The 13,134-nt window shown below is 41.8% G+C and overlaps 2 protein-coding genes across 2 annotated transcripts in view; both read left to right on the plus strand.

Annotated features, from left to right (window-relative positions):
• Window positions 1-6,724, plus strand: part of LOC112077215 (exocyst complex component 4) — a 22,792-nt gene extending 16,068 nt beyond the window's left edge. The window contains exon 4 of the mRNA XM_024143777.2: window positions 5,885-6,724. Within this exon, the coding sequence (XP_023999545.1) occupies window positions 5,885-6,122 (238 nt within the window). The 3' untranslated portion in view covers window positions 6,123-6,724. The remainder of the gene's footprint in view (window positions 1-5,884) is intronic.
• Window positions 6,725-8,570: 1,846 nt separating this feature from the next.
• lrguk (leucine-rich repeats and guanylate kinase domain containing) overlaps window positions 8,571-13,134 on the plus strand; it is an 18,729-nt gene continuing 14,165 nt past the window's right edge. The window contains 8 exon segments of the mRNA XM_070441606.1: window positions 8,571-8,849; window positions 9,106-9,210; window positions 9,415-9,496; window positions 9,727-9,827; window positions 10,159-10,240; window positions 10,340-10,468; window positions 13,042-13,080; window positions 13,083-13,124. Of these exon segments, the coding sequence (XP_070297707.1) occupies window positions 8,643-8,849; window positions 9,106-9,210; window positions 9,415-9,496; window positions 9,727-9,827; window positions 10,159-10,240; window positions 10,340-10,468; window positions 13,042-13,080; window positions 13,083-13,124 (787 nt within the window). The 5' untranslated portion in view covers window positions 8,571-8,642.

Raw genomic sequence — 13,134 nt, forward strand, 5'->3', positions numbered from 1 at the left:
ACGAGGAGACGAGGAGTAATGAGAGCGAGTATGCAAATAGTTCAACAAACCGATGGGGCATTAAGTGAAAGCAGAGGAGGCAAGAACTGAACGGAGACGCGAGTATGCAAATAGTTCACAAACCAAGGGCATATACTTGTCAGAGAAAGAGAAAGAGAAATTTAAATAAATGAATCCCCACACACACGCTGTGAAAGTCTGTTCTTACTGCGACCTAATCTCTGTCTCTCTTCTCTCTCTCTTCTCTCTCTCTCCTCTCTCTCTGTCTCTGTCTCTGTCTCTTCTCTCTCTCTCTCTCTCTCTCTCCATATTTGTTATCTCTCTCTCTCCATATTTGTTATCTTCCTCTCTCTCTCTTCTCTCTCTCTCTCTCTCTCTCTCTCTCTCTCTCCGATAATGTTTATCTCTCTCTCTCTCTCTTCTCTCTGCATATTTGTTATCTTCCTCCCTCTCTCTCTCCATATTTGTTTTATCTCTCTCTCTCTCTCTCTCCATATTTGTTATCTTCCTCTCTCTCTCCATATTTGTTATCTTCCTCTCTCTCTCACTCTCCATATTTGTTATCTCTCTCTCTCTCTCTCTCCATATTTGTTATTTCTCTCTCTCCATATTTGTTATCTTCCTCTCGCTCTCTCTCTCTCTGTTCTACTTGCAATATTACAACAGCAGAAATAACTTGACACAAAAGGCTGCAGAATTGTTCAGTAATTCCTACATAGGAAAATAACCATTAGGTTTAGTAATGGGAGAGGCTTAGAAATAATACAACAAGATAATAGCTAATCCTATTCAGGTACACACACACACATGAGATTTGCACCTGTGTGCTTGTGACTTCCTTGGGATTTCTTCTCCTGGACACAATGGAAGACTTTCCCTCAGCTTAGCCTTCCTCTCCCTGCTGCTTTGATGGACACCACTTTAAATCACTCTCTTTCTCTGGGCACAAAGCGCTGAGTTAAAGGAGGAGATGGGTGAAGAGATTGAGCTTCCCGATGCCCCCAGGTTGTGTGTGGGTGTGTGTGTGGGTGTGTGTGTGTGTGTGTGTGTGTCCCCTTTTGTGGGCACCTCTCATACCCATCCAAAACACCATTGTGGGAGTGTAATCTAAGTGAATGGGATTTCTCTACTAGCCAGTGGCGTATAGCGATGCTATCTGTCTGTCTGTCTGTCTGTGTGTCTGTGCTGCTGCTGCCCACACAGTCTCTGAGGTATTTGCCAGTTTAGCCCCAGAGCAGAGACATAGTCAGCCCGGCTCTATGGTACTCTCTAATGCATTCATATATCTTCCATAGCTGTGTGTGTGCATTCATATTTACATATATGTTTAATCTGTCTGCTTTGTAGGACAGGCTACCGATGCTACTGTAAACTCTGTGTTTTCCCTGTCATTATGGATTAAACCACCATCAAATATACAATGCGATAAATCACCAATCAATATACATATGGATTAAATCACCATCAATATACATATGGATTAACCACCATCAATATACATATGGATTAAATCACCATCAATATACATATGGATTAAACCACCATCAATATACATATGGATTAAACCACCATCAATATACATATGAATTATACAACCATCAATATAAAATTGGATAAACCACCTTCAATATACATATGGATTAAACCACCATCAATATACATATGGATTAAATCACCATCAATATACATATGGATAAACCACCATCAATATACATATGGATTAAATCACCATCAATATACATATGGATTAAAATCACCATCAATATACATATGGATTAAATCACCATCAATATACATATGGATTAAACCACCATCAATATACATATGAATTATACAACCATCAATATACAATTGGATTAAACCACCTTCAATATACATATGGATTAAACCACCATCAATATACAATTGGATTAAACCACCTTCAAATACATAGGATTTAAATCACCATCAATATACATATGGATTAAATCACCATCAATATACATATGGATAAACCACCTTCAATATAAAATTGGATTAAACCACCTTCAATATACATATGGATTAAACACCATCAAATATACATATGGATTAAACCATCATCAAAATACATATGGATTAAACCACCATCAATATACATATCGATTAAACCACCTTCAATGTAAAATTGGATTAAACCACCTTCAATATACATATGGATTAAATCACCATCAATATACATATGATTAACCACCTCAATATACATATGGATTAAACCACCATCAATATACATATGGATTAAATCACCATCAATATACATATGGATTAAACCACCATCAATATACATATGGATTAAACCACCATCAATAATACATATGGATTAAACCACCATTCAATATACATATGGATTTAAACCACCTTCAATATACATATGGATTAAATCACCATCAATATACATATGGATTAAACTACCATCAATATACATATGGATTCAACCACCATCAAAAATACATATGAATTATACAACCATCAATATTAAAATTTCATTAAACCACCTTCAATATAAAATTGGATTAAACCACCATCAATATACATGTGGATTAAACCACCATCAAATACATATGGATTAAACCACCATCAATATACATATGGATTAAACCACCTTCAATAATAAAGTGATTAAACCACCATCAATATACATGTGGATTAAACCACCATCAATATACAGTGGATTAAACCACCATCAATATACATATGAATTATACAACCATCAATATAAAATTGGATTAAACCACCATCAATATACATATGGATTAAAACCACCATCAATATACATATGGATTAAACCACCTTCAATATAAAATTGATTAAACCACCATCAATAACATGTGGATTAAACCACCATCAATATACATATGAATTATACAACCATCAATATAAAATTGGATTAAACCACGTTCAATATACATATGGATTAAACCACCTTCAATATATATATGGATTAAACAACCATCAATATACATATGGATTAAACCACCATCAATATACAGTGAAGTCAGAAGTTTACATACACCTTAGCCAAATACATTTAAACTCAGTTTTTCACCAATTCTGACATTTAATCCTAGTCAGTTAGGGCCCATGAAATTGCTCCCAAGGATGAACCAGACTAGTGAAGGTCTACATTTTTTTTCTGAGGTCTTGGCTGATTTCTTTGTTTCCCATGATGTCAAGCAAAGAGGAACTGAGTTTGAAGGTAGGCCTTGTACCAGATCAACAGCATCATAGGTTATGTGGGCAGTATGGTACAGTAGTACCAGATCAACAGCATCATAGTGTTATGTGAGGCAGTATGGTACAGTAGTACCTGATCAACAAATCATAGTGTTATGTGTGGCAGTATGGTACAGTAGTACCAGATCAACAACATCATAGTGTTATGTTGGCAGTATGTACAGTAGTACCAGATCAACAACATCATAGTGTTATGTGTGCAGTATGGTACAGTAGTACCAGATCAACACATCATAGTGTTATGTGAGGCAGTATGTATAGTAGTACCAGATCAACAACATCATAGTGTTATGTGAGGCAGTATGGTACAGTAGTACCCTGATCAACAACATCATAGTGTTATGTGAGCAGTATGTACAGTAGTACCAGATCAACAAAATCATAGTGTTATGTGTGGCAGTATGGTACAGTATACCAGAATCAACAACATCATAGTGTTATGTGAGCAGTATGGTACAGTAGTACCAGATCAACAAATCATAGTGTTATGTGAGGCAGTATGGACAGTAGACCAGATCAACAACATCATAGTGTTATGTGAGGCAGTATGGTACAGTAGTACCAGATCAACAACCATCTAGTGTTATGTGAGGCAGTATGTACAGTATACCAGATCAACAAACATCATAGTGTTATGTGGAGGCAGTATGGTACAGTAGTACCAGATCAACACATCATAGTGTTATGTGAGCAGTATGGTACAGTAGTACTAGATCAACAAATCATAGTTTATGTGATGGCAGTATGGTAACAGTAGTACCAGATCAACAGCATCATAGTGTTATGTGTGGCAGTATGGTACAGTAGTACCAGATCAACAACATCATAGTGTTGTGTGGCAGTATGTACAGTAGTACCAGATCAACAACATTAGTGTTATGTGTGGCAGATATGTAAGTAGTACCAGATCAACAACATCATAGTGTATGTGGGCAGTATGGTACAGTAGTACCAGATCAAACAACATCATAGTGTTATGTGTGGCAGATGATACAGTAGTACCAGATCAACAAGCATCATAGTGTTATGTGAGGCAGTATGGTACAGTAGTACCGATCAAACACATCATAGTGTATGTGAGGCAGTATGGTACAGTAGTACCGATCAACAACATCATAGTGTTAGTGTGGCAGTATGGTACAGTAGTACCAGATCAACACATCATAGTGTTTATGTGAGCAGGATGGTACAGTAGTACCAGATCAACAACATCATAGTGTTATGTGAGGCAGTATGGACAGTAGTACCAGATCAACAACATCATAGTGTTATGTGAGGCAGTATGGTACAGTAGTACCAGATCAACAACATCATAGTGTTGTGTGGCAGTATGTACAAGTACCAGATCAACAACATCATAGTGTTATGTGTGGCAAGTATGGTACAGTAGTACCAGATCAACAACATCATAGTGTTATGTGGCAGTATGGTACAGTAGTACCAGATACAACAACATCATCTAGTGATGTGTGGCAGTATAACAGTAGTACCAGATCAACAGCATCATAGTTTATGTGAGGCAGATATGGTACAGTAGTACCTATCAACAACATCATAGTGTTATGTGAGGCAGTATGGTACAGTAGTACCAGATCAACAGCATCATAGTGTTATGTGAGGCAGTATGGTACAGTAGTACCGATCAAAACACATCATAGTGTTATGTGGCAGTATGGTACAGTAGTACCAGATCAACAACATCATAGTGTTATGTGTGGCAGTATGGTACAGTAGTACCGATCAACAAGCATCATAGTGTTATGTGAGGCAGTATGTACAGTAGTACCAGATCAACAACATCATAGTGTTATGTGAGGCAGTATGGTACAGTAGTACCAGATCAACAACAATCATAGTGTTATGTGAGGCAGTATGGTACAGTAGTACCAGATCAACAACATCATATGTTATGTGGGCAGTATGGTACAGTAGTACCAGATCACAACATCTAGTGTTATGTGGCAGTATGGTACAGATAGTACCAGATCAACACATCATAGTTTATGTGAGCAGTATGGTACAGTAGTACCAGATCAACAACATCATAGTGTTATGTGTGGCAGTATGGTACAGTAGTACCAGATCAACAACATCATAGTGTTATGTGATGGCAGTATGGTACAGTAGTACCAGATCAACAGCATCATAGTGTATGTGAGCAGTATGGTACAGTAGACCAGATCAACAAACATCATAGTGTTATGTAGGCATTGGTACAGTAGTACCAGATCAACAACATCATAGTGTTATGTGAGGCAGTATGGTACAGTAGTACCAGATCAACAACATTCATAGTGTTATGTGTGGCAGTATGGTACAGTAGTACCTGATGCAATAGCTCATAGTGTTATGTGAGGCAGTATGGTACAGTAGTACCAGATCAACAACATCATAGTGTTATGTGAGGCAGTATGGTACAGTAGTAACAGATCAACAGCATCATAGTGTTGATTCCTTTTTCTCTACTCATCTGTACTACTGGTACTACTCCTTCCTCCCTCTAACCCCCTAACCACCATCTCCTCTCCCCCTTTGCTCTGACCTCTCTGACCTCTGTCTATCAGAGGGAATGGAATAACACAGAACATTCTCATGGGCGTTGAACAATGAAGTCATCTCCTCCCCTGTTTAGGCAGTACTATGAGATGCTGTACAACGCTGCAGATGAGCTGCTCAACCTGGTGGTGGACCAGGGCGTTCGTTACACAGAGCTGGAGTACATCCACGCCCTCAGCCTGCTGCAGAGGAGCCAGACGGGCGTGGGAGACCTGAGCACGCAGAACGTCCGGCTGCAGCGCCTCAAGGAGATCATCTGCGAGCAGGCAGCCTTCAAGCAGGCCACCAAGGACAAGAAGATCACTACTGTTTGAGAGGGGGGACATTGGGAGGCTGTTGTTGGCAACGGTCTGTTTGCATTACTGTCCAGTGTTTCTCAACCTCCTGTCTGGAAAAAGGGTTTAGATTAAAGCTAGTATTTTAGAGCTGACCTAGCAGTGTCAGCTAACCATCTGAGGGACTGGTCAGCACCTCCACAGGGACGGGTGTTGAACTGGGTTTGTAAAAGTCCTAACTGAGTCTTCATTAGATCCTATGGCAGACCGTAAATAACCATGTAATATGTTTTGGGGGTTGAGATAATGCTGGTAGGCTGTACATTGAGTAGTTACTGATTTAAGGTTTGAACTTAGTTACCAATATGCATCTGTTGTTGTAACTCATCAGCTTCTTCACTGGCAAGAATGCAGCCAGTTCCTCAAGAAATCACACACACACACTCTCCAATTTAAAAAATGACTCCCTTCAATCATCCCATATGTGGTCGGCCCTAGTCTCACCTGTGGAGAATGGGGGAATTATCTGAGAGTCTGGCTTTGGGGCCTTTCTCATCTCATTGTCTTATTACATCTAACTGCTGCTCTCAATTACAGCTCTCCCTCCAGCTCTCCCTCGTGGGCCCGCTGACTGTGTCTGCAATACCAGATGCCAGATTAGACTGTCGAGATTATCACTTCTCTCCTCCTGCTTGTGGCCATTTTGTGGCCATTCTTCTTCCCCAAGGACAAAGAAAGAAATTGATTCCCCACCTCAGCTGTGGTTCACTCTATTTTTCTCTCACTTTTAGAATAATGTAGATTGGATATAATGTAGCTATAGCCGATTCTGATTATAGTATTTGCCACTGTCCTGAAAAAATACGTTAACTGTGCTGCAGCGTTGAGGTGTGCATGTGTGCTAGGGGATGGGGGCCAATGTATCCAGTACAATTTAAGTGTGTATATAGTCCCAACACTCAAGGTCTTGAACTTAATAGGGATGTAATTGCAAATCACTACTCCCCTTCCTACCACTAGAACTGCTAAAACTTCTGCTAAAACTATTCTAAAGTGAATACACTTGCAAGGAGTCACAAATCATTCCTTCCCCTGCATCCCCTCAGTATGTTTAGTTAATTAACTCAGAGGAAAAGTACTTAACAAGAGCGGGGGAGGGAGGAAAGAGAACAGGGGAGAGTTGTGGCAGTGCTGCTCACCAGAACCCAGCGGAACCATCCATCATAATGACATGTAGGCTGGGATCAATATGAGCCTTGTGGTTGCCGGAGGGATTGCCTAGTGCCATAGGAACAGCATTTGTTTTACTCAGCACACTCAAGACACACACGTACACGTACACACACACAATAAACACGTCCTATATTACACACACACACTATGGAGGTCTCTATGGCTTGCAGTACTCTGCACAAGTGAGGAGTTTTTTTCTGCTGATTCTGTGAACAAGAGAACACTCCATCTGGATTTAAATGATCTGGTATATCGGACCCCTATACCCACATTTTAAATAATGTAAAGATCTACAAAAATATTTCACTTTTTTTTTTTTAAACGCTTTGCTTTATTTGTTTGTTTAAGACATGTCGTTTTGCACATCTACAGTGTGTAATATGAGAGTGGTTTCATGTCTGATGAGTTTTTTCACAAACACCTGATAAGAACGGAGGTTAATGAGTCCCTGTGTGATTTAAGGATTAATTTGATCATTTCTCCATTGTCTGTTAAAAGTCCCTTTCAGACCAATGCCTTGAATAGCAATCCTACACTGAATTAAAGATGACTTGCCATCGTGTACACTGATCTTGCTGAAATAAAACATCAACATTCCTCTGTGTATATGAGCAGTTTGTGTGTTTTTATACAATGAAAAGTGCCAGTTTCCTACCTTGGGACTAGTTTCTTCCATTGACACAGAGGAATTGACGAATGCCATACAGAACGAAACACTACCCAAACAACATGGTCTGTCTATGCGCTGTTGCACCGTATAATTCAAAATCTTTTCACATTGACACAAATTGACTTTGTCCGATGATGTCATTTTAGATAGACGGATCCAAAATATACACTGTCAGGAATTGAGCTCAGCTGCCAGATCTGATGGGACGTCAGAAGGCTTTTCTATAGAATGATCAAGACCTGTTGAAAGATGTCTGATGCACAAAGCACACTACTTGAAATCTAGTATGTCAAGCTTTTTCTGCATTTTCGTGAGCATGATTGAGGTTTCAACATGGTGATTAGTGTAAAGTTATTAGAAGATTTAATGGCGAATATTTGTCTCAGCACACTAAAATGAAAATGCAGGAATATATCACTTTTTCCAGATGGTGGAACCAGGGTTTGAAAGCTTTTATGAACTGTTGGGGAGTAAATTAATCAAAAACGACATATCCCACAGTTCAATTCACCTACTGACACGTCGTCATCGTTACTAAGCAACAGAGAACGCTATCCGCTCCAGCTGAGCCAACTTTCAAAATAGCTACCTACCAAGGCTAATTAGTAAGTAAAAATATACCAAAAGTATTCTCATGCCAAACAATTTCATCCACAATGTCTTCTACTTCGACAATTTACAATTTGCAAGATATCGGGAAGCAAACAACGCCCCAGTATTCCTCTGGGTCACCCACTTGCTATCCTCATGAGTCAGTGACACAGGAGACCACTGATGCGCAACCATTTCCTGCTGTGGTTCATCAGCCGTGTGCAGACACGTTTTCAACCTCCGAGGAAGAGAAGGAGGAGAAGACAATGGAGGTAAGGGAGGAAGCTAGGGGTAACAGCTAAATTAATAAAGATGCTAGCTGCTTTCGTCAGATGGGCCATGAGGCTTGGTGAATAAGACGCTGTTCATGTTAATTACTTTGAGGATGCAAGCAACTTCTTTCTCTCTCTTTCTACTCAGAGTTTCATAATAACAGAAGTGTGGTGCAAAAAAAACAATGCATTGACAATGCATGACTTGTTCTATTGTGTACTGCAAAACATTTTGATGTAGCTCTGTGTCATACAGAAACACGATGGTGTGTTGACTGAAGAGGACGTTTCCAGCTGTTTATCCAACCTGGGACACTCTGCCACTGGACGAGAGCATGTCTACCAGTTCCTCTGTGCGCCTGTAAGAACACACACACACTTCAGGTTGATAGTGTAACCCCATCAATCGCTGATAATATGCTTCAGAAGAGTAACTGTTTTCCATCAGACTATACGCGGAAGAGTATCTAACAAATCTGTTTACTTTCCATTTGTGTTGTGTTTCTTTCCTTGTTTTGTTTTCTATGTCGTGTGGAATTCAATTTCGGAATATGTCTCTATCCAGGGTCGAAATCTGAATAATGTATCCATCCTATGCAATTACGTGCACCTTCAAAAGCTAGAACTTCCTTACAACAGAATAAAAGGTGTGTGTGTCTCATATTAACAAATGCACTGTATGACTTGTTATGATTCTAATTACTGATATAGAAAATGTAGCTTGATTAGCCTAATTAATTAAACAACGGTTCATTTCTCATCGGTGCCCTTGTAACTTCTTCTATGCTTCTGGTCTGTATAAAAACAGTTGTGTGGCAGGTGTTGCCATCTCTCCCACTCTGCTCGCCCGACTCTCCTAATGTTTGTTGACTGGTAGATTTATCCTGTGTAAGCCACATGCCGTATCTCATCATCCTGGACGCCTCCCACAACCAACTCACCGACTTCTTTGGATTCCAGCCGCCCAAGAACCTCAAGGTGTGTCCTTCAGCAGACAGGATAAGACAACGGTTGATTTGTGGCTTGGGGTTTCTTGAAGCCTATAGTCCTAGAAGATGGGTTCCAATCATCATAGACCATTTATACTGTAGTTTCATTCCATATGCTTACTAAGTATTACTACCCTGCAATGACAAGGAACTTACCAGGGCTGACTTCTTCTTATTGTTTATCAGTGAGTTATACAGTACTAGTAGAATGTATCATACTATACATGCATTTGGTTGTTTATTTTCATATTTCTTCATTGCAAAAAGCATTTAAAGATTGGTCCACTTGATTCATTATTCATGTTTGTTGTATTCCGCAGGAGGTTAACTTTTCCCATAACCAGATGTCAGTGATGACACATTTGTCAGCCTACTCGTCTTTGAGTAAACTGAATCTGGACTGTATCCTTCAAAAAGTATTTACACACACACACACACACGTTCTTATCTAGACTACTTCCTCATTGTATACCATTCTTAACGTGTGCCCGTTCTGGATAGACAACTGTTTCAGTGAGATCGGTGGTCTGCTGCATTGTGACAGCCTCACACACCTCAGCCTGGCACACAACAAGATCTCCTGTATCAGTGGCCTGGACAACCTGCCAATCAAAGACCTCTGTCTGGTAGGTCCTAACTTGAATTATTCAATTTCTAACACTTTCCATATGTGTTATATATGGAGATGTTACTTTACATGTATAATTACATTGCGTGTGTGTTTGTTGAATAATTTGATTCTTAAAGATAATATTTTACCATGCGTTATGCTCATTTATGAATATGCCCATCCGGTTGTATAGACGCAGCTCTCCAAGCTCATCAGTACTGCGGTTAGTGGTTGGTCTTGTGGCTGATTTAATATGGCCTACAGACTAGGACACAAGTGTTTTCCTGTGAATCAGTTGTTTTCTGTTTTCACCTTGATGTCCATACCTGCTGTCTACATTCTTCCATTATGTCATGGCTTTTCTAAAAGGTTTTCCCCCCAGTATGGTGCCAGTTATGAGAAGTTTTTCCCCCAGTATGGTGCCAGTTATGAGAAGGTTTTCCCCCCAGTATGGTCCCAGTTATGAGAAGGTTTTCCCCCCAGTATGGTGCCAGTTATGAGAAGGTTTTCCCTATGAGAAGGTTTTCCCCCCAGTATGGTGCCAGTTATGAGAAGGTTTTCCCCCCAGCAGATGGTGCCGAGTTATGAGAAAGGTTTTCCCCCAGTATGGTGCCAGTTATGAGAAGTTTTTCCCCCAGTATGGTGCCAGTTATGAGAAGGTTTCCCCCCAGTATGGTGCCAGTTATGAGAAGGTTTTCCCCCAGTATGGTCCCAGTTATGAGAAGGTTTTCCCACTAGTAGGTGCCAGTATGAGAAGGTTTTCCCCCAGTATGGTGCCAGTTATGAGAAGGTTTTCCCCCCAGTATGGTGCCAGTTATGAGAAGGTTTCCCCCCAGTATGGTGCCAGTTATGAGAAGGTTTCCCCCCAGTATGGTGCCAGTTATGAGAAGGTTTTCCCCCAGTATGGTGCCAGTTATGAGAAGGTTTTCCCCCAGTATGGTGCCAGTTATGAGAAGGTTTTCCCCCAGTATGTGCCAGTTATGAGAAGGTTCCCCCCAGTATGGTGCCAGTTATGAGAAGGTTTTCCCCCCAGTATGGTGCCAGTTTGAGAAGGTTTTCCCCCCAGTATGGTGCCAGTTATGAGAAGGTTTCCCCCCAGTATGGTGCCAGTTATGAGAAGGTTTTCCCCCCAGTATGGTGCCAGTTATGAGAAGGTTTCCCCCCAGTATGGTGCCAGTTATGAGAAGGTTTCCCCCCAGTATGGTGCCAGTTATGAGAAGGTTTTTCCCCCCAGTATGGTGCCAGTTATGAGAAGGTTTTCCCCCCAGTATGGTGCCAGTTATGAGAAGGTTTTCCCCCCAGTATGGTGCCAGTTTATGAGAAGGTTTTCCCCCCAGTATGGTGCCAGTTATGAGAAGGTTTTCCCCCCAGTATGGTGCCAGTTATGAGAAGGTTTTCCCCCCAGTATGGTGCCAGTTTATGAGAAGGTTTTCCCCCCAGTATGGTGCCAGTTATGAGAAGGTTTTTCCCCCAGTATGGTGCCAGTTATGAGAAGGTTTTCCCCCCAGTATGGTGCCAGTTATGCTAACACAATATTTGGACCACTTCTTTCTCTTCAAACATGACGACAGCAGGTGGTGTATTTTTAACTCTCCCCTCCCCCCTCTCCTGTCTCATATTTAAACCACAGACATAATTGAGCTTCAGCTTTTCAAAGACACACAGACATGGGCTCCAGTGTGAGAGCCACCATATGGCTGTGCCAGCGGGCCTCCAGACCCTTCCCTCTCCCTCTCTGACGGATGCTGGTGTCCTTTATCAAGTGATTCCTCATCGTCAGCATGATGTAGCCGTGTCCCTGTCCGCTTCCACCTCCCCTCTGGGACCAGCTGCCGGCGGTGTGAGCAGGCCTGGACCCTGTTCAACACCCCCCCCCCTCCTCTCTCATTCCCTCACCCCTCCATAGCATCCCAGCCGCTGTCTCCATCTCCCCTCCCCCTTCCCTCTCGGCCCTCTCCTGCCCAGCCCCGCTCCCTAACAGCGTGCTACCTGTCAGCCAGCCTCCTCTCTCAGCCCATCACACCCTGGCCTCGAGAGCTTCCAGGGCTCCGCGCGGTCACCGTCCCCGCTGTCGGCAGCCCTCTGCCAGAAAGGCTAGTGGAGGAGGGCAGGGCATGGGGGCCGCGGGGGCTGGATCATAAATGACAGCCCACGCAGGGGGAGGTGGGGTGGGGATGGGTAGTTATGAACAGGAGGGATGGTGGGTTCTAGAGGAGAGGAGGGCTGGTCTGTAGTGCTTTTGGCATGCCACACAAGTGTCTGCCAGCTGTTCACCTGTCACTCCTCACCTGTCAGCCCAGACCATTGAGCTGGCCTGTCAATCATATACATGTCTCAGGGAGAAGTTTTATACTCTTTACAGATGGGGAAGGGAACACTCAATGTTACTTTGATAGTGAGGGTGGGGTGTGTATGTGTCTGTGTGTGTGTGTGTGCGTGTGACATGGGTGTGTGTATGTGTGTGTGTGGGAGGAGGGAGAGTTGTGTGTCGTGCGTGTGAGCTTATATGAGTTCATTAATATGTGTGTGTGTATTTGTCCACACGGTATTCATATTCCCAGTGTTTGTCATGTATCACGTCCTCTCTATCCAGAGGGGAATCAGATTGAGAAGATAGAGAATGTGGAGACTCTGAGAACCTGCAGGTCCTGGATCTGTCTCTGAACCGGATCACCAGTCTGTCAGG

Source organism: Salvelinus sp. IW2-2015, unplaced genomic scaffold (genome assembly GCF_002910315.2).
Source record: "Salvelinus sp. IW2-2015 unplaced genomic scaffold, ASM291031v2 Un_scaffold4388, whole genome shotgun sequence".
NCBI lineage: Eukaryota > Metazoa > Chordata > Actinopteri > Salmoniformes > Salmonidae > Salvelinus > Salvelinus sp. IW2-2015.